This window comes from Scyliorhinus torazame, chromosome 4 (assembly GCF_047496885.1).
Source record: "Scyliorhinus torazame isolate Kashiwa2021f chromosome 4, sScyTor2.1, whole genome shotgun sequence".
Taxonomy (NCBI): domain Eukaryota; kingdom Metazoa; phylum Chordata; class Chondrichthyes; order Carcharhiniformes; family Scyliorhinidae; genus Scyliorhinus; species Scyliorhinus torazame.
In genome coordinates, this window is record NC_092710.1 from 110,227,904 (window position 1) to 110,250,674 (window position 22,771).

The window sequence follows — 22,771 nt, forward strand, 5'->3', positions numbered from 1 at the left end:
CCCTCCCGAAGAGCATTAGCAAATATCCCCCCCAGGATATTGGTACCCCTCTGGTCCAGGTGTAGACCATCCCGTTTGTAGAGGTCCCACCTACCCCAGAATGAGCTCCAATTATCCAGGACTCTGAAACCCTCCCTCCTGCACCATCCCTGTAGCCACGTGTTCAACTGCTCTCTCTCCCTATTCCTCGTCTTGCTAGCACGTGGCACGGGTAACAACCCAGAAATAATAACTCTGTTTGTCCTAGATCTAAGTTTCCACCCTAGCTCCCTGATATCCTGTCTTATATCTCTATCACTTTTCCTACCTATGTCGTTGGTTCCTATGTGGACCACGACTTGGGGCTGCTCCCCCTCCCCCTTAAGGATCCCGAAAACACGATCCGAGACATCGCGGACCCTGGCACCTGGGGGGGCAACACACCAACCGCGAGTCTCTCTCGTTCCCACAGAATCTCCTATCTATCCCCCTAACTATGGAGTCTCCAAATATATCGCTGTTCATTCACTGTCACTGGATCAATATTCTGGAACTCCCTCCCTAGCAGCACAATGGTGTACCTACACTACCTGACCTATAGCTCACCACAACCTTCTCAAGGGCAATTGGGGATGGGTAATAAATTGTGACCAAGCCAGCGATGCTAACATCCCATAACCACGGTGGCACAGTGATCAGCACTGCTGCCTCACAACTTCAGGGACCCGGGGTTCGATTCCCTGCTGGGTCACTGTCTGTGTGGAGTTTGCGCGTTCTCCCCGTGTCTGCGTGGGTTTCCTCCGGGTGCTCAGGTTTCCTCTCACAATTCAAAAGATGCGAAGGTTAGGCGGATTGGCCATGCTAAATTGCCCCTTAGTGTCGAAATGGTTAAGTGGGGTGGAATAGGGTGGGTGGGGGTGGGTCTGGGTAAGGTGCTCTTTCAACAGGTCAATGGGCCGAATGGCCTCTTTCTGCCCTGTAGGGATTCTAGAAATGAATTTATAAAAAGATGTTTTTTTATGACAATCAACAATCGCTGCATGGTTGACATTACTGAGGCTAGTTAATTCCAGATTTATTAATTGAATTTAAATTTTACCAAGTGCTGTGGTGAGATTTGAACCCATGTCCCCAGAGCATTAGGCTGGGGATTATTAGTTTAGTCAGAGTGAGATCTCATTAATTCTGAGTCTTTGTTTTCAGATCGATGGTTTCTTCACACTGCTCTTTGGTCTGGCTAGCATATACACACTGACAGTGATCAGCATCATTCGGTATATTAAAGGCTGTCACCCGTACAAAGGTAAATGTATTGCAGCTCAAATTAAAGGACCATTCCTCAATCTAGGATTCCCCAAAACAATCCACCTATAGGAAAGTGGGATCAGTGCAGTTCTCCAATTCACACTTCAGCACCATAAAGAGCCTAACCTACCCTGCGGCCCCAGACTCCAAGACGTTTGCTGAATTAGTGGCGCTTGTAACTAACCACTATGACCCCAAGCCATTGGTGATTGTCCAAAGATCCCGGTTCAAAATGTCCGAGAGAACCCCGGGGAGTCTGCTACTCAGTTTCTGGCACGATTACACAAACTGGCAGAAGACTGCGATTACAGGTGATCCGTACCAGAGATGCTACAAGACCACCTTATGTGCGGAGTTAACAATATGGTGACCCTGCAGAAATTGCTGGCCTGACCATCTTCAATTTAAAAAGAGCTAGGAGGTCTCCCTCTCATGGGAGAGTGGGGGAAAATTCCCAATTCAGGAGATCCAAGGCACATTAGAAAATGGCGTAGGATGTCCCCCCTCAGTCGAATGGTGCCCCCAAGGAACAACACCTCTGGGACCCAGTCCTTGCCCGAACACCACGGGGCCTAGCCCGTTGGCTGAGAGCCGATGCAGCCAGGTGAGATAGTTCTCTTGAACCACTGGAAGAGGACACACAGAGGTACAGTACCTATGGCTGGAGAAACCGCAGGTACCAGCAATGCCAGGTCAACCAGCAAGCGCATTGCCCTGGTCGGGGGGTGCACCCGCCTGGAGCCAGCATCGTCCACCTAGGGCACCCCAGTGAAGACGAGTGCATGCAGTTGAATTGCATCGCTGTGCTGTGGGTTGCCCCCATCAAAGTCACCGCCCAGGTGAATGGTAACCCACTCAAGTACTGGACAAGGGGGCTGTGGTCTCAGTGGTAAGACAGCAGATGTTCAAAAAGATCAGGACGGGAATCCGGCATTGGAACTTGAGGGACACCGAGGCGAGGGTGGCAACGAGGTTGGGGGAATCACTAACCATCGCGGGTGCAACTATGACCCCAGCAGCCTATGGACAGCAATCCGTTGGGTTGCCCTTGATAAGTACGGGGCCCCAGTCCGAGTCAGCTGGGGAGTGATTGGCTACAGGGGCTCCATTTGGACTGGCAGCGGATTTTCAGGGGGATTAGACAAAGTCCTGGGGAGGTAACCGGAGGTTTTTTTAGGAGGACCTGGATAAGATCAAAAGTGCCCTGGCCAAGATTCATGTAGAACCTGAGGCCCAACTGAAGTACTTCAAGACCTGTGCAGTTCCCTACCCGTTGCTGAGAAAGGTAGAGGATGAGCTCAATCACTTGGAAAGCCTGGGAATCATCCAGCAGGTACGATCTGCAGATTGCAGTGCCTCTTGTCCCGGTACTGAAACCAGATAAAACCGTAAGCCTGTGTGGGGATTACAAGCTAACAGTGAACAAGGCCTCTCGATTGGACAGATACCCAATGCCATGAATAAAGGACTTCTACACAAAGCAGGGCACTCTTTTTCTGAACACGAGATGAGACACACACACATCCAATTGAAGGTAGACCTGGCTTCCAGGAAATTCTTGACCTTTAAGACCCACAGAGGCCTCTACAAATATGCAAGGTTGTCATTGGCTTACACTATTTTCCAGAGAGCCATGGAGAACATCCTCCAAGGATGACCTCAAGTGGAGATTTACTTGGATGGTGTCTTGGTCATCGGAACACCTGAGCGACTTGGAGAAGGTCCTCCGCCGGTTTTCCTCTTGAGAGGAAAATGCGATTTTTATGCAAAATAGGTCACGTACTTAGGATAGTGCATCGACCGAGACGGTTTGCACCCAATAGAAGAGAAGGTGCGAGCAATCAAACAAACCCCGTGCCAAAATTGCGGTCGTTCTTAGGAGTCATGAATTATTACGGGAAATTTATCCCTAACTTGCCGACCATCCTCGCATCGCTGCAGCGCTATTGAAAAAAACCCAGGTGTGGGTGTGGATAGCGCCTCAAGAAGAAATGTGTGCCAAGGTGAAGCAGCGACTGTCGTCATCAGATTTGTTGACCCACTATAACCCCTTAAAGCCCCTTTTGGTCACTTGTGATGCCTCCCTATACTGAATGGGGCGGTGTTATCCCACTGCATGGACGATGGAACAGAGAGACCGATAGGGTACGCATCACAATCATTTTTTAAATTGAGAAAGAAGGGCTGGCCGTTGTTTTTGCAGTAGAAATTCCACCAGTATGTTTATGGGCGTTGTTTCACCATCGTAGTGGACCACAAGCCATTGCTCAGATTATTTAAAGAGGACAAGGCAATTCCGGAAATAGCATCTGCCTGGATATAGCGTTGGGCCCTACTGTTAGCGGGGAATGAGTAATTGTGTATCGCCCGGGCACGCAGATTGCAAATGCAACACTGTAAGTCGGCTCCCATTGCCGATTTGACCCCCATCTCCACCAAGACGTGACAAGGTCGTATCGACCTGAAATTTTATGGAAACTTTTGCCAGTCACCGTCGCACAAATCCACGATTGGACACAGAAGGTCGTAGTCTTGGCGAAGTTACGTCAAGTCTTCCTACGCGGGGATCAGCAAGGGAAACTGCCTAAGGAGCTTCGGTTTTTTGAGACCAAGCGGCAAGACTCAGTATGGAGGACGGCATCCTTCTGTGGGGAGCTCATATTATGATTCCAAGTCAGGGCAGACAAGCAATGGACACCCGGGGTGCCAAAGATGAAAATGCTAGCCAGGAGTTACGTATGGTGGCCAAGCCTGGATGGTGGCAACGAGTGACTGGTCCAGCAATGCACCAACTGCCAGGAACATCAGAAGGCCACCATCGAGAAACTACAGCTCTCATTTCGTCCCCATGCCATCCTAGAGGTATTAGCCACGGACAACGGTACCCCGTTCACTAGCAAGGAGTCTGTACGTTGTATGAAAACAAAGAGAAAACAAAGACATCCAGCCAGCCCCATACCACCCTCCTCAAATGGTCTGGCTGAACGAGCATTGCAGACTCTCAAGAAGGGTATGAGGAAATAGGCCATGGGATCCGTGGAGAAGAGGCTGCCGTGTTTTTTGTCCAGCCACCGGACCACAGCACACGTTATGACCAGAGTGGCACTGGCAGAACTGCTGATGGACCAGAGGCTGAGAGCCCATCTTAGCCCAACGTTCCCCGATGTTAACGGGAAAGTGGAACGGAAACAAGACCTCCAGAGGAATACCAAACCACCAGGGAACACGGTATCCATCCGAGACTTCGGAGATGGTGCCTGGCAGATTCCAGGGACCGCGGTCTAACAGACTGGAGTGGTATCTTACACGATAAAAACATGAGAATGGACGGTACGGAAGCACCTGGACAACCTTCGGAGCAGGGAACTTCTGTCAGGACCAAACCCACCGGAGGAACCGTCTAGCAGCCCTGCCTGCCTGGCACATGTGGGCCTGGGGATATCACCGCATAGGGGCCCTGACACAGATGCATGAGGTGGAGGATTCAGGATCTGACATGGAGACTCAGGCATCCGCGTTTTCGGACTATAGCCTCACCAAGGAATGGTCGCCAACGGTGCCCCCCCAGACAATCAACACGAAAACGCCATTCCCCAACATACTACACCCCCCCCCAACCCAGCCCCACGCCAGCCAGAGGACAGCCTCCTCCACCCCTTACAACAGAGGGACATACGGACTTTGAGGGGGAGGGGAGGGATGTTATAATCCCAACGAGATTGATCGTGTCATCCCTGTGGGATCCGTGGAGTCCTTGAGAGGCGGAGGCCCAACAGCAGGCTCGTTAATTCACCGAAATAAAAGCCGGCCCCGGAAGGAGTCGGCATCCTCAGGATGGTCCTGGCTGGGAGTCGGAATGTCCCTTTGTTGCTGTATTTCCAACTGTGAGGAGAAAATAAACTACCTCAAATTCACCTTTCCGGGGCTCCTCATTGACTACCCATACCCTAGGAATGTTGGATTGAGAAACTTGTCCTTCTGCTCAATAGAATTTTCTGGAATGTGATGTATAGAGCAGGATTTCAACTTTGTGATTCCTAGTGGGGTTTTCACTGTTCTGTTTCTTTACAGCTCCTGACTGTGATAGGAGGCTCACGTTTTGTAAATGCTTTCAAATGAATCCCAGAGATGGCTGGATGCGTTAAAATCCAGACAATCCCTAAAAGGCATGGAGGGCATGACGTTCAACCTCATGGGGAGCTGAGCAAAGCATGGGAGTGGTTTTGTCCTCTCTTATACATTGCCTTTTCACCCCACCCACCTTCCCCCAACTTGCACGCACCACCATTTATCTGGAATGGAACCAGGAGGAGTGGGGATGGTGGAGGAGGAGTGGGAGGAGAGGTGGCTAATGAGGGAAAAAGAAATGAAAGGATGGAATTGACGATAGGAGGGGATTGTGGGCAGAGGGTATTTACATAGAATATACAGTGCAGAAGGAGACCATTCGGCCCATCGAGTCTGCACCGACCCACATTAATCCCTCACTTCCACCCTATCCCCGCAACCCAATAACCCCTCCCAACCCTTATGGACACTACGGGCAATTTAGCATGGCCAATCCACCTAACCTGCACGTCTTTGGACTGTGGGAGGAAACCGGAGAACCCGGAGGAAACCCACGCGGACACGGGGAGAACGTGCAGACTCCGCACAGACAGTGACCCAGCGGGGAATCGAACCTGGGACCCTGGCGCTGTGAAGCCACAGTGCTATCCACTTGTGCTACCGTGCTGCCCTAAATTGATGAGGGGATTGAGAGGACAGGAGGATGATGAGGAGAGGGGATGAGGAGGGAGGGAGCTGATGAAGGGAGGGACAGAGAAAGGGGGTCGAGAAGGGGAGGGATGGGAGGGAGTGGGGGCTAAGAGATGGAGCTGGCCCTGAGGTTAGTGCTGCAGCAAAGTTTAAGGAATTAAAAACATCTCTGGATAAAGATGGGATAGCGAAGCAGGAAGGACGTCATAATTGACTGGGTCACACTGGGATAGATTGTAACATAATGGATACAAGATAGGCTTCAAGAGGAGAGTCTGTGACGATTTTGCTGTTTATAAATCACCCAGCAATAGTTAGTGGTTCAGAGGTTGATAACATCTGGATCGCTGAATTGAAAATAGGATACTGTTAGACAGAGGTTGAGTAGATGCCAGCCTCAGATGATACTAAGCCGCCATCTAACGCCTGCTTTGATGTTTCTGCAGCACAAAGTATTGGCAGAGGGAACATCATTGTGGCATTGACGCTGATCTGGGCCACGGCTCTCTTCTGGTCTGGATCTCCTCTGCTTGGATGGGGAAGTTACAGAGGTGAGGCACGGTCACACAGAGAGAGGCACGGTCACGCAGAGTGAGACAGGGTCACAGAGTGAGGCACGGTCACGCAGAGTGAGGCACGGTCACGCAGAGTGAGGCAGGGTCACGCAGAGTGAGGCAGGGTCACACAGTGAGGCAGGGTCACACAGAGTGAGACACAGAGTGAGACACAGAGTGAGACAGGGTCACACAGAGTGAGACACAGAGTGAGACACAGAGTGAGACAGGGTCACGCAGAGAGAGACAGGGTCACGCAGAGAGAGACACAGAGTGAGACACAGAGTGAGACAGGGTCACGCAGAGTGAGACACAGAGTGAGACACAGAGTGAGACACGGTCACGCAGAGTGAGACAGGGTCACGCAGAGTGAGACACAGAGTGAGACAGGGTCACGCAGAGTGAGACACAGAGTGAGGCACGGTCACGCAGAGTGAGACACAGAGTGAGGCACGGTCACGCAGAGTGAGACACAGAGTGAGACACGGTCACACAGAGTGAGGCACAGAGTGAGGCACAGAGTGAGGAACAGAGTGAGACAGGGTCACGCAGAGTGAGACAGGGTCACGCAGAGTGAGACAGGGTCACACAGAGTGAGGCAGAGTGAGACAGGGTCACGCAGAGTGAGACAGGGTCACACAGAGTGAGGCACGGTCACACAGAGTGAGGCAGAGTGAGACAGGGTCACGCAGAGTGAGACAGGGTCACGCAGAGTGAGGCACGGTCACACAGAGTGAGGCTCGGTCACACAGAGTGAGGCTCGGTCACACAGAGTGAGACAGGGTCACACAGAGTGAGGCACGGTCACGCAGAGTGAGACACGGTCACGCAGAGTGAGACACAGAGTGAGACACGGTCACACAGAGTGAGACACAGAGTGAGACAGGGATACGCAGAGTGAGGCACGGTCACGCAGAGTGAGACAGGGTCACAGAGTGAGGCACAGAGTGAGGCACAGAGTGAGGCACGGTCACACAGAATGAGACAGGGTCACACAGAGTGAGACAGGGTCACGCAGAGTGAGGCACAGAGTGAGACACGGTCACACAGAGTGAGACACAGAGTGAGACACAGAGTGAGACACGGTCACACAGAGTGCGACACGGTCACGCAGAGTGAGACAGGGTCACGCAGAGTGAGGCACGGTCACACAGAGTGAGACACAGAGTGAGACACGGTCACACAGAGTGAGACACAGAGTGAGACACGGTCACACAGAGTGAGGCACAGAGTGAGGCACAGAGTGAGGCACGGTCACACAGAGTGAGACACAGAGTGAGACATGTCACACAGAGTGAGGCACAGAGTGAGGCACAGAGTGAGGCACAGAGTGAGGCAGGGTCAAACAGAGTGAGACAAGGTCGCACAGAGTGAGACACAGAGTGAGGCACAGAGTGAGGCACAGTGTGAGGCACGGTAACACAGAGTGAGACACGGTCACGCAGAGTGAGACACGGATACACAGAGTGAGACACGGATACACGGAGTGAGACACAGAGTGAGACACAGAGTGAAACACAGATTGAGACACAGAGTGAGACAGGGTCACGCAGAGTGAGGCACGGTCACGCAGAGTGAGGCACGGTCATCAGAGTGAGACAGGGTCACGCAGAGTGAGACACGGTCACGCAGAGTTAGACACAGAGTGAGACACGGTCACACAGAGTGAGACAGTGAGGCACAGAGTGAGACAGGGTCACACAGAGTGAGACACAGAGTGAGACAGGGTCACACAGAGTGAGGCACAGTGAGACAGGGTCACACAGAGTGAGACACAGAGTGAGACACAGAGTGAGACACAGAGTGAGACACAGTCACACAGAGTGAGGCACGGTCACGCAGAGTGAGACAGGGTCACGCAGAGTGAGACAGGGTCACGCAGAGTGAGACACAGAGTGAGGCACGGTCACGCAGAGTGAGACAGGGTCACGCAGAGTGAGACACAGAGTGAGACACAGAGTGAGGCACAGAGTGAGGCACAGAGTGAGGCACGGTAACACAGAGTGAGGCACGGTCACGCAGAGTGAGACACGGTCACGCAGAGTGAGACACGGATACACAGAGTGAGACACAGAGTGAGACGCAGAGTGAGACACAGAGTGAGACACAGAGTGAGACACAGAGTGAGACAGGGTCACGCAGAGTGAGACACGGTCACGCAGAGTGAGGCACGGTCACGCAGAGTGAGACACGGTCACGCAGAGTGTGACACGGTCACGCAGGGTGAGACACGGTCATGCAGAGTGAGACACAGAGTGAGACACGGTCACACAGAGTGAGACAGTGAGACACAGAGTGAGACAGGGTCACACAGAGTGAGGCACAGTGAGACAGGGTCACACAGAGTGAGACACGGTCACACAGGGTGAGGCACGGTCACACAGAGTGAGACACAGAGTGAGACACAGAGTGAGACACGGTCACGCAGAGTGAGACAGGGTCACGCAGAGTGAGACACAGAGTGAGACACAGAGTGAGACACAGAGTGAGACACGGTCACGCAGAGTGAGACAGGGTCACGCAGAGTGAGGCACGGTCACGCAGAGTGAGACACGGTCACGCAGAGTGAGACACAGAGTGAGACACGGTCACACAGAGTGAGACAGTGAGACACAGAGTGAGACAGGGTCACACAGAGTGAGGCACAGTGAGACAGGGTCACACAGAGTGAGACACGGTCACACAGAGTGAGGCACGGTCACACAGAGTGAGGCACAGAGTGAGACACAGAGTGAGACACAGAGTGAGACAGGGTCACACAGAGTGAGACACGGTCACACAGAGTGAGACAGGGTCACGCAGGGTGAGACAGGGTCACGCAGAGTGAGACAGGGTCACGCAGAGTGAGGCACGGTCACACAGAGTGAGGCACGGTCACACAGAGTGAGGCACGGTCACGCAGAGTGAGACAGGGTCACGCAGAGTGAGACAGGGTCACGCAGAGTGAGACAGGGTCACGCAGAGTGAGGCACGGTCACGCAGAGTGAGGCAGGGTCACGCAGAGTGAGACACAGAGTGAGACACGGTCACACAGAGTGAGGCACAGAGTGAGGCACAGAGTGAGACACAGAGTGAGACACGGTCACACAGAGTGAGACACAGAGTGAGACATGTCACACAGAGTGAGGCACAGAGTGAGGCACAGAGTGAGGCACAGAGTGAGGCACGGTAACGCAGAGTGAGACACAGAGTGAGACACAGAGTGAGACACAGAGTGAGACACAGAGTGAGACACGATCGCACAGAGTGAGGCACAGAGTGAGGCACAGAGTGAGGCACGGTAACACAGAGTGAGACACGGTCGCACACAGTGAGGCACAGAGTGAGGCACAGAGTGAGGCACAGAGTGAGGCACGGTAACACAGAGTGAGACACGGTCACGCAGAGTGAGACACGGTCACGCAGAGTGAGACACAGAGTGAGACACGGTCACACAGAGTGAGACACAGAGTGAGACAGGGATACGCAGAGTGAGGCACGGTCACGCAGAGTGAGACAGGGTCACAGAGTGAGGCACAGAGTGAGGCACAGAGTGAGGCACGGTCACACAGAATGAGACAGGGTCACACAGAGTGAGACAGGGTCACGCAGAGTGAGGCACAGAGTGAGACACGGTCACACAGAGTGAGACACAGAGTGAGACACAGAGTGAGACACGGTCACACAGAGTGCGACACGGTCACGCAGAGTGAGACAGGGTCACGCAGAGTGAGGCACGGTCACACAGAGTGAGACACAGAGTGAGACACGGTCACACAGAGTGAGACACAGAGTGAGACACGGTCACACAGAGTGAGGCACAGAGTGAGGCACAGAGTGAGGCACGGTCACACAGAGTGAGACACAGAGTGAGACATGTCACACAGAGTGAGGCACAGAGTGAGGCACAGAGTGAGGCACAGAGTGAGGCAGGGTCAAACAGAGTGAGGCACGGTAACGCAGAGTGAGACACAGAGTGAGACAAGGTCGCACAGAGTGAGACACAGAGTGAGGCACAGAGTGAGGCACAGAGTGAGGCACGGTAACACAGAGTGAGACACGGTCACGCAGAGTGAGACACGGATACACAGAGTGAGACACGGATACACGGAGTGAGACACAGAGTGAGACACAGAGTGAAACACAGATTGAGACACAGAGTGAGACAGGGTCACACAGAGTGAGGCACGGTCACACAGAGTGAGACACAGAGTGAGACACGGTCACACAGAGTGAGACACGGTCACGCAGAGTGAGACAGGGTCACGCAGAGTGAGACAGGGTCACGCAGAGTGAGACACAGAGTGAGACAGGGTCACACAGAGTGAGACATGATCTCACAGAGTGAGACAGGGTCACACAGAGTGAGACATGATCACACAGAGTGAGACAGGGTCACAGAGTGAGGCACGGTTACACAGAGTGAGACACAGAGTGAGACACGGTCACACAGAGTGAGACACAGAGTGAGACACGGTCACACAGAGTGAGACACAGAGTGAGACACGGTCAAACAGAGTGAGGCACAGAGTGAGACACGGGCATGCAGAGTGAGACAGGGTCACGCAGAGTGAGGCAGGGTCACGCAGAGTGAGGCAGGGTCACGCAGAGTGAGGCAGGGTCACGCAGAGTGAGGCAGGGTCACACAGAGTGAGACATGATCACACAGAGTGAGACATGATCACACAGAGTGAGGCACGGTTACACAGAGTGAGACACAGAGTGAGACACGGTCACACAGAGTGAGACACAGAGTGAGACACAGAGTGAGACACAGAGTGAGACACGGTCACGCAGAGTGAGACAGGGTCACACAGAGTGAGACGCAGAGTGAGACAGGGTCACACAGAGTGAGACGCAGAGTGAGACAGGGTCACGCAGAGTGAGACACAGAGTGAGACACAGAGTGAGACAGGGTCACACAGAGTGAGACACAGAGTGAGACAGGGTCACACAGAGTGAGACGCAGAGTGAGACAGGGTCACGCAGAGTGAGACACAGAGTGAGACACAGAGTGAGACAGGGTCACACAGAGTGAGATACAGAGTGAGGCACAGTGAGGCACGGTCACACAGAGTGAGACACAGAGTGAGACAGGGTCACGCAGAGTGAGACGCAGAGTGAGACAGGGTCACGCAGAGTGAGACGCAGAGTGAGACAGGGTCACGCAGAGTGAGACACAGAGTGAGACACAGAGTGAGACAGGGTCACGCAGAGTGAGGCACGGTCACGCAGAGTGAGGCACAGAGTGAGGCACAGAGTGAGACACAGAGTGAGACACAGAGTGAGGCAGAGTGAGGCACGGTCACGCAGAGTGAGGCACAGAGTGAGGCACAGAGTGAGACACAGAGTGAGGCACAGTGAGGCAGGGTGAGGCAGAGTGAGGCACGGTCACACAGAGTGAGACACAGAGTGAGACACAGAGTGAGACAGGGTCACGCAGAGTGAGGCACGGTCACGCAGAGTGAGGCACGGTCACGCAGAGTGAGGCACAGAGTGAGGCACAGAGTGAGGCACAGAGTGAGACACAGAGTGAGACAGGGTCACGCAGAGTGAGGCACGGTCACACAGAGTGCGACACGGTGACACAGAGTGAGACTAGGTCACACAGAGTGAGGCACGGTCACACAGAGTGAGGCACGGTCACACAGAGTGAGGCACAGAGTGAGACACAGAGTGAGACACAGAGTGAGACTGGGTCACACAGAGTGAGACTGGGTCACACAGAGTGAGGCATGGTCACACAGAGTGAGACACAGAGTGAGACACGGTCACACAGAGTGAGGCACAGAGTGAGACAAGGTCACACAGAGTGAGACACAGTCACACAGAGTGAGGCACGGTCACACAGAGTGAGACACAGAGTGAGACACGGTCACACAGAGTGAGGCACGGTCACACAGAGTGAGACAGGGTCACACAGAGTGAGACACGGTCACACAGAGTGAGACACAGAGTGAGGCACGGTCACGCAGAGTGAGACACAGAGTGAGGCACAGAGTGAGGCACGGTCACGCAGAGTGAGACACGGTCACGCACTGTGAGACAGGGTCACGCAGAGTGAGACAGGGTCACGCAGAGTGAGACAGGGTCACACAGTGAGACGCAGAGTGAGACAGGGTCACGCAGAGTGAGACAGGGATATGCAGAGTGAGACAGGGATACACAGAGTGAGACACAGAGTGAGACACAGAGTGAGACAGGGTCACACAGAGTGAGACAGGGTCACACAGAGTGAGACAGGGTTACACAGAGTGAGACACGGTTACACAGAGTGAGACACGGTTACACAGTGAGATACTGGAGTAAGCAGAATTTAAAACCTTTTAATTTCAGAACTCTGCTTGATGTGTTGGGTGTTCTGTATCACATACAGGTCACCAACACTTGAAGTAGTGCAACACTATTTTATTAAAAGGTTCACTATTTAAACATACTTGAACTGCGGGTAAATACGATACCAGCTTTAACTAAAGACCTTTGCCTTGTCCTAACCAGTTGATGCACTCAGCACATGGTGACTGTCTGTGTTGTAGGCTGTGAGCTCTGTGCTCCCAGCTAGCTGCAGCTCGAATGAGCGGGAACTCCGATGCCCCCTGTCTTTATAGTGCGTGTGCTCTAACTGGTGATTGGCTGCGGTGTTGTGTGTGTTGATTGGTCCCACTGTGTGTCCATCAGTGTGTGTCTGCACCATGATATACTGGTGTATATTATGACATCCCCCCTTTTATATAAAAAAATGTACCTGCGTGACAATAAATAGTGTATGGTGAATGTTCCTGACTACGTGTGTGCAAAATATTTACAGTACTCTGTACATAAAGCTATTTACATGGGAAGGTGCCTGGTGCAGAAAAAAAACACTGGGTGCGATTCTCCACTCCCACGCCGGTTGGGAGAATCGCCTGGGCCGCCACAATTTCCGGGGACGCCGGTCCGACGCCCTCCCGCGATTATCCCAAGCAGCGGGAATGGCCCGGTCGAGTTTCGTGGGCCACAGGCCGGAGAATCGCCGGAGACACCCAAAATGGCGATTCTCCGGCACCCCCGCGATTCTGAGGCCCGGATGGGCCGAGCGGCCAGGCCAAAACGGCGGGTTCCCCTCGGCACCATCTACACCTGGGCCGTCATTCTCCGACCCCCCGCCGGGTCGGAGAATCGCCGGGGGCTGGCGTGAATCCCGCCCCCGCCGGTTGCCGAAGTCTCCGGCACCGGAGAGTCGGTGGGGGCGGGAATCGGGCCGCGCCGGTTGGCGAAGTCTCCGGTACCGGATATTCGGCGGGGGCGGGAATCGCGCCGCGCCGGTTGGCGGGCCCCCCCGCTGGATTCTCCTGCCCGGATGGGCCGAAGACCCGCCGATAAATTGCCTGTCCCGCCGGCGTGGATTAAACCACCTTTTGAACGGCGGGACAAGGCGGCGTGGGCGGGCTCCGGGGTCCTGGGGGGGGCGCGGGGCAATCTGACCCCGGGGGGTGCCCCCACGGTGGCCTGGCCCGCGATCGGGGCCCACCGATCCGCGGGCGGGCCTGTGCCGTGGGGGCACTCTTTCCCTTCCGCCTCTGTCACGGTCTCCACCATGGCGGTGGCGGAAGAGACTCCCTCCACTGCACATGCGTGGGAAACTGTCAGCGGCCGCTGACGCTCCCGCGCATGCGCCGCCCGGGGATGTCATTTCCGCGCCAGCTGGCGGGGCAACAAAGGCCTTTTCCGCCAGCTGGCGGGGCGGAAATTCCTCCGGCGCTGGCCTAGCCCCTCAATGTTGGGGCTCGGCCCCCAAAGATGCGGAGCATTCCGCGCCTTTGGGGCGGCGCGATGCCCGTCTGATTGGCGCCGTTTTGGGCGCCAGTCGGCGGACATCGCGCCGTTTCGGGAGAATTTCGCCCCTGGTCGCTGCAGTCGTGGGTGGTGCGTGAACGCTGGGTGGGCGGCCTGTGGGGGGGCGACGGGGGATCCTGCACCGGGCTTCACCTGGAATGTGGGGAGGACCTCCTTCCTTCCGCGGCCCCGCAAGATCCGTCCCCCATCTTCTTGCGGGGCGCATTTGGACAGGACGGCAACCACGCATGCGCGGATGACGTCCGTTATGCGGCGCCGGCCGCGTCATCTATGCGGCGCCGCTTTTACGCGGGCGACAAGGCCTGGCGCGTGTAGATGACGCGGCCCCGATACTGGCCCATTGTCAGGGCCTGAATCGGTCGCGACCGGGGCCGTTCCGCGCCGTCGTGAACCTCGACGGCGTTCACGACGGCGCGGCCACTTCGGCGTGGGGGTGGAGAATCCCGCCCACTGGGTCACACAAATAACGAGATGAACACTATATACAAACCACTTGAACGATTAAACGGAAGAACAGAACAGACCAGAGAGTCCATTAGTGCAAAGTTCACAAATTAAGTCTCTGAGGTGGGCGATGAATTCTGGTTGACCGCCTCAAGGATGGGTCAGGAGCCACCGGCTGAGGAGCGGGCTGGACTGCGTCAGAGTGAGGAGGATGCAGAGTAACCGGAATCTCTGCATAGTCCAGGTCAGGGACAACAGGAGGGCGTGGCACTGGCGGAGGATCACGTAGTGAGCGCGGAACGAGACGAAGGACACGCCGATTACGGCGCAGAATAAAACCATCCGGTAGACGACCCAGGAACAAGCGGGGAGCCACCTGCCGAAGAACCACAGCAGTTGCAGACCAGCCACCATCCGGAAGGTGGCTGCGGACATTGTCATCTGGAGCCAGAGCAGGGAGATCAGCTGCACGGGAGTCAGGAGCCGCCTTGTGCTGTGCACGAGACAGCTGCATCCGTCGAAGGACCGGAACATGGTCGAGGTCTGGGACGTGAATGGATGGCGCCGTCGTCCTCAGGGTGCGACCCATGAGCAGCTGGGCTGGCGACAGGCCAGTGGACAGTGGGGCCGAGCGATAGGCCAGCAGGGAAAGGTAGAAATCGGACATAGCATCGGCAGCCTCGCAGAGGAGCCGTTTGGCTATGTGGACGCCCTTCTCCGCTTTGCCATTGGATTGGGGGTACAGGGAACTGGATGTCACATGCACAAAGTTGGACCTTCTGGCAAAGTTGGACCATTCCTGGCTTGCGAAGCAGGGGCCATTGTCCGACATCACAGTGAGTGGGATGCCATGATGAGCAAAGGTGTCCTTACAGGCACGGATGACTGTCGACGATGTGATGTTGTGCAAACGTACCACCTCCGGGTAGTTTGAAAAATAGTCTACAATCAGAACATAGTCCCTGCCCAGCAGGGGGAACAGGTCGATGCCGACCTTGGACCAAGGGGACGTGACCAACTCATGGGGCTGTAGGGTCTCACGTGGTTGGGCCGGCTGGAAGCGCTGACAAGTGGGGCAGTTGAGCACTGTGTTGGCGATGTCGTCATTGATGCCGGGCCAGTACACAGCCTCTCGGGCCCTCCATCCCTCACTTCTCCACGACAAGATGGCCCTTGTGTTGCTGTTCCAAGACGAGCTGGCGCATGCTGTGCGGGATAACAATGCGGTCCAGCTTCAGGAGGACACCATCGACTACTGCCAGATCATCTCTGATGTTGTAGAACTGCGGGCATTGGCCCTTGAGCCACCAGTCTGTTAGGTGGCGCATGACACGCTGTAGCAAAGGGTCAGCCGCAGTCTCGCGGCAAATTTTGGCGAGGCGTTCATCCGTGGCTGGTAGATTGGAGGCCACGAAGGCCACATGGGCATCAACCTGGCAGACGAATCCCGCTGGGTCACACGGGGTGTTGACTGCCCTGGACATAGCGTCGGATATGATCAGGTCTTTGCCTGGGGTGTATACGAGCTGAAAGTCGTATCGCTGGAGCTTGAGCAGAATGCGCTGGAGGCGAGGCGTCATGTCGTTCAAGTCTTTTTGTATTATATTGACCAGCGGGCGATGGTCGGTCTCGACGGTGAATTGGGGAAGGCCGTACACATAATCATGAAATTTGATAATGATAATGATAATTGCTTATTGTCACAAGTAGGCTTCAAATGAAGTTACTGTGAAAAGCCCCTAGTCGCCACATTCCGGCGCCTGTTCGGGGAGGCTGGTACGGGAATTGAACCGTGCTGCTGGCCTGCCTTGGTCTGTTTTCAAAGCCAGCGATTTAGCCCTGTGCTAAACAGCCCCTGACGACACCGGTCAACAGGCCCAGGCACTCCTTTTCTATCTGCGCGTAGCGCTGTTCCGTGGGGGTCATGGCGCGTGACGCATATGCAACGGGGGCCGATGATGAGGCCTCATCGTGTTGCAGGAGCACTGCCCCAATGCCGGATTGGCTGGCACGGTCAAAATTTTTGTCTCTTTTGCTGAATCAAAAAAGCCAATACCGGGCCGTGGTAAGCTTGGTTTTAAGTTCCCTCCATTCGCTCTCGTGGGCAGGAAGCCATTGGAAGTCTGTCGTCTTCCTGACCAGGTTCCTGAGAGCTGTGGTATGAGAGGCGAGGTTAGGGATGAACTTCCCTAGGAAGTTGACCATGCCCAGAAATCGGAGGACCGCCTTCTTGTCCTCTGGCGTTTTCATGGCTGTGATAGCAGCCACCTTGTCCGCATCCGGCCGCACACCCAACTGGGAGATGTGGTCCCCTAGGAACTTGAGTTCCGTCTGGCCGAAGGAGCATTTGGCTCTGTTGAGGCGTAGGCCCTGCTCCCGTATGCGTTTGAACACGCGCTGGAGGCGACTGATATGCTCCTGCGGGGTGGTGGACCAAATGATTATGTCGTCAACATAGATGCGATCACCTTCAATGCCTTCCATCATTTGTTCCATGATCCTATGGAATACTTCTGACGCCAATATGACCCCAAACGGCATCCTGTTGGAACAATATCTGCCAAAAGGGGTGTTAAAGGTACACAGTTTCCTGCTGGATCTGTCCAGTTGAATTTGCCGGAATCCTTTCGAGGCGTCAAGTTTGGAGAAGAGCTTGGCCCGAGCCATCTCGCATGTGATCTCTTCGCGCTTGGGGATTGGGTAATGATCCCTCATTATGTTGCGATTCAGATCCTTTGGGTCAATGCAGATCCGGAGCTCGCCGGAAGGCTTCTTTACGCACACCATGGAACTGATCTTGTAGGTATATGGGAGCGTGCCCATGCCTTCGAAGACGTCGCGGTGCTGGTCGATGATGGCATTGAGTTGCGCCCTGAAGTCAGCATCCTGGAAGGCAGACATGTCATCAGGAGAGAGAGAGTGAACTCTTTGAACGAGGTTTAGCAGTTTGCATGCCTGTGCGCCAAGCAGAGAGTCCTTCGAGGAGCCCATGATTTCAAAAGGAAGGATGGCTTTTCGTGACTTGTGCGTCACTTCGCGTTGGCATGAGCCGGTAGCAGGAATGATGTTGCCATTGTAGTCCAATAGCTGGCAGGCCGATGGGAGAATGGTTGGTTTGCCACAAAGGCTTTGGAAAGCAGACCATGCCATGAGATTGGCGGAGGCACCAGTGTCCAGGCGTAATCGTATTTGGGACCGGTTGACCGTCAGGGTGGCACACCACTCATCGTCTGGATCGATACTGTATACCGACAGCGGCTGGTGTCTTTGCTTCGGGGACAGCCTGTTTTTCGTTACGACACAGACTCGAAAAGGCGCCTTCGGGTCCTCGATGTCACTGCTGTGTGGGAGGTCCGCATCGGACTCGGTGACCGTGGGTTGAATTGCCCGAACATCCCTGCGAGGCTGGGGCTGAAGCGATATGAATTGGAAGGCTGAGCTGCTTGACAGCAGGCAGCATAGTGGCCAAGTCTTCCACATCGATAGTGACATTTAAGGGGCATCTTGACAAATACATGAATAGGATGGGAATAGAGGGATACGAACCCAGGAAGTGTAGAAGATTGTAGTTTAGTCAGGCAGCATGGTCGGCACGGGCTTGGAGGGCCGAAGGGCCTGTTCCTGTGCTGTACGTTTCTTTGTTCTTTGTTCTTTGTTCTATCGTAGGCATTGTCGAGATTTTGCGGGGCATTGGCGCTTTAAATGGGCGGAGCCACAGTTGCCGCACGTCGTGACGTCATCACGTTCGCTGCGCCACCGCGCATGCGCGGTGCGGACCTGCGTGGTGCGTGCCTGCGCATTATGTTCCTCCACGTCGCCGTCCCTCGTTTGGTGCGTACAAGCGCGGGAGTCCGCGAAAAGCGTGCAAAATGGCCGCCCTCATCCATGCTAAGGCCCTGGAGGTGTTCAATCACTTGGACCCGTTCCGCCTTGTGGGGACCTTGCCGTGCCATTTCAGCCGCTTGTATATGGGAGTACCGACTGGTGGCATTTTCATGTAAGACACAGGTCTCGATGGCGGTGGTTAGGGTGAGTTGCTTTACTTTGAGGAGCTGCTGACCTAGGGGGTCCGACTGAACACGGAAAACGATCTGGTCGCGTATCATGGAGTCGGAGTGGGCCCGTAGCTGCAAGATTGCGCAAGGATGCGGAGGTGCATTAAAAAGGATTGGAAAGGTTCGTCCTTACCCTGCAAACGCTGCTGGAACACATAGCGTTCAAAACTTTCATTCACCTCTACGCTGCAGTGACTGTCAAATTTGAGGAGGACCGTCTTGAACTTCGTCTTGTCTTCACCATCTGCAAAGGTGAGAGAGTTGAAAATATGGATGGCATGGTCCCCAGCCGTGGAGAGGAGAAGAGCAATCATTCTGGTGTCCGAGGCGCCCTCCCTGTCCGTGGTTTCGAGGTAGAGCTGAAAGCGCTGTTTGAAAATCTTCCAGTTGGCCCCGAGGTTGCCGGCGATGTGGAGCGGCGGGGGCGGGCTGATGTTGTCCATGTTGCAGAATGACGGAATGCTGGCGGAAGGCAGATCACTTGCAGGTAGGTCTAAGAAGTGCTACTATTCAACCACTCCTGGTATCATGATGTGTTGTGTGGTCTGGATCACATACAGGTCACCAACACTTGAAGTAGTGCAACACTATTTTATTAAAAGGTTCACTATTTAAACATACTTGAACTGTGGGTAAATACGATACCAGCTTTAACTGAAGACCTTTGCCTTGTCCTAACCAGTTGATGCACTCAGCACATGGTGAATGTCTGTGTTGCAGGCTGTGAGCTCTGTGCTCCTAGCTAGCTGCTACTCGAATGAGCGGGAACTCTGATGCCCTCTGTCTTAATAGTGCGTGTGCTCTCACTGGTGATTGGCTGCGGTGTTGCGTATGTTGATTGGTCCCACTGTGTATCCATCAGTGTGTGTCTGCAGCATGATATACTGGTGTATATTATGACACTGCTGTCAGTAATAAATGAAAGGCAGGGGGTGTTTTGAGACAAAATTGTCTGATTCACTTGAGTATTAGATTTTAAAATTATTTGAGATGTGAAAAGAGTTGGTTTGATGGGAATCCAAAGTTGCCCAAATGGTTACAGTGGAATCCATTTGCTTTCTGATTAGACTGTGATTAGATAACAAAGGCCATTCCATGTGACCAATGGCAGTGCAGTGTGAAGGAAGGTTGTCACTTTGCCAATGTTTGTCATTATTCACCACACAATGTACCCACCCCGGAGTGGTTGGCGTCCCGCCGGCCGGCAGGATAGGGGCCTAGCGCCACGCCAACCGGCGCCAAAGGGTGTCCGCCGTCCGGCACGAGTCGGCACATGCGCGGAAGCGCCAGAGCGTGCTGGCGTCATCCCCGCGCATGCGCACAGGGATTCACTTCCGTATCGGCCATCGCGGAGGACCACAGCGGCCGATGCAGAAGGAATAGAGTGCCCCCACGGCACAGGCCCGCCCGCGGATCGGTGGGCCCCGACCGCAGGCCAGTTCACCGTGGGGGCACCTCCCGGGGCAAGATCCCCCGCGACTCCCCAGGAACCCCGGAGCCTGCCCGCGCCGCCAGGTCCCGCCGGGAAGGGACCTACTCTGATTTACGCCGGCGGGACCGGCTACAGGCGGGCGGGACTTCGGCCCATCGTGGGCCGGAAAATTCAGGCGGCCCCGGCGCCCACTGAGTCGCGCCGGACACCGCCATTCTCCGAGGCGGGCGGCGCGACTCACGCCAAGCCGTTTTTTGGGGGGCGGGAGAATTGGGAGGACGGCGGGATTCACGCCGACCCCCGGCGATTCTCCCACCCGGCGGGGGGTCGGAGAATCACGCCCATGGTCTCAGTTTCATGTCTCACCTGAAAGACAGCACCTCCAATAGTGCAGCACTCCCTCAGTACTGACCCTCTGATAGTGCAGCACTCCCTCAGTACTGACCCTCTGACAGTGCAGCATTCCCTCTGTAATGACCCTCTGACAGTGCAGCTCTCCCTCAGTACTGACCCTCTGACAGTGCACCACTCCCTCAGTTCTGACCCTCTGACAGTGCAGCTCTCCCTCTGTACTGACCCTCTGACAGTGCAGCTCTCCCTCAGTACTGACCCTCTGACAGTGCAGCACTCCCTCAGTACTGACCCTCTGACAGTGCAGCATTCCCTCTGTACTGACCCTCTGATAGTGCAGCACTCCCTCAGTACTGACCCTCTGACAGTGCAGCACTCCCTCAGTACTGACCCTCTGACAGTGCTGCACTCCCTCAGTACTGACCCTCTGACAGTGCAGCACTCCCTCAGTACTGACCCTCTGACAGTGCTGCACTCCCTCAGTACAGACCCTCTGACAGTGCAGCACACCCTCAGTACTGACCCTCTGACAGTGCAGCTCTCCCTCAGTACTGTACCTCTGACAGTGCAGCTCTCCCTCAGCACTGACCCTCTGTCAGTGCAGCACTCCCTCAGTACTGACCCTCTGACAGTGCAGCTCTCCCTCAGTACTGACCCTCTGTCAGTGCAGCTCTCCCTCAGTACTGACCCTCTGTCAGTGCAGCTCTCCCTCAGTACTGACCCTCTGACAGTGCAGCTCTCCCTCAGTACTGACCCTCTGTCAGTGCAGCTCTCCCTCAGTACTGACCCTCTGTCAGTGCAGCACTCCCTCAGTACTGACCGTCTGACAGTGCAGCACTCCCTCAGTACTGACCCTCTGACAGTGCAGCACTCCCTCAGTACTGACCCTCTGACAGTGCAGCTCTCCCTCAGTACTGACCCTCTGTCAGTGCAGCTCTCCCTCAGTACTGACCCTCTGTCAGTGCAGCTCTCCCTCAGTACTGACCCTCTGTCAGTGCAGCTCTCCCTCAGTACTGACCCTCTGTCAGTGCAGCTCTCCCTCAGTACTGTCCCTCTGACAGTGCAGCTCTCCCTCAGTACTGACCCTCTGATAGTGCAGCACTCCCTCAGTACTGACCCACTGACAGTGCAGCACTCCCTCAGTACTGACCCTCTGACAGTGCAGCTCTCCCTCAGTACTGACCCTTTGACAGTGCTGCACTCCCTCAGCACTGACCCACTGACAGTGCAGCTCTCCCTCAGTACTGACCCTCTGACAGTGCAGCACTCCCTCAGTACTGACCCTCTGACAGTGCAGCTCTCCCTCAGTACTGACCCTCTGACAGTGCTGCTCTCCATCAGTACTGATCCTCTGACAGTGCAGCTCTCCCTCAGTACTGACCCTCTGACAGTGCAGCACTCCCTCAGTACTGACCCTCTGACAGCGCAGCTCTCCCTCAGTACTGACCCTCTGACAGTGCAGCACTCCCTCAGTACTGACTCTCTGACAGTGCAGCTCTCCCTCAGTACTGACCCTCTGACAGTGCAGCTCTCCCACAGTACTGACCCTCTGACAGTGCAGCACTCCCTCAGTACTGACCCTGTGACAGTGCAGCACTCCCTCAGTACTGACCCTCTGACAGTGCAGCACTCCCTCAGTACTGACCCTCTGACAGTGCAGCTCTCCCACAGTACTGACCCTCTGACAGTGCAGCACTCCCTCAGTACTGACCCTGTGACAGTGCAGCACTCCCTCAGTACTGACCCTCTGACAGTGCAGCACTCCCTCAGTACTGACACTCTGACAGTGCAGCATTCCCTCAGTACTGACCCTCTGACAGTGCAGCACTCCCTCAGTACTGACCCTCTGACAGTGCAGCTCTCCCTCAGTACTGACCCTCTGACAGTGCTGCTCTCCATCAGTACTGATCCTCTGACAGTGCAGCTCTCCCTCAGTACTGACCCTCTGACAGTGCAGCACTCCCTCAGTACTGACCCTCTGACAGCGCAGCTCTCCCTCAGTACTGACCCTCTGACAGTGCAGCACTCCCTCAGTACTGACTCTCTGACAGTGCAGCTCTCCCTCAGTACTGACCCTC

The 22,771-nt window shown here is 54.9% G+C and overlaps 1 protein-coding gene across 1 annotated transcript in view; it reads left to right on the forward strand.

The window, feature by feature from the left end:
- LOC140411623 (opsin-5-like) overlaps positions 1–22,771 on the forward strand; it is a 66,114-nt gene that overhangs the window by 13,811 nt on the left and 29,532 nt on the right. Inside the window, exons 3-4 of the mRNA XM_072500679.1 lie at positions 1,183–1,282; positions 6,489–6,593. Of these exons, the coding sequence (XP_072356780.1) occupies positions 1,183–1,282; positions 6,489–6,593 (205 nt within the window). The remainder of the gene's footprint in view (positions 1–1,182; positions 1,283–6,488; positions 6,594–22,771) is intronic.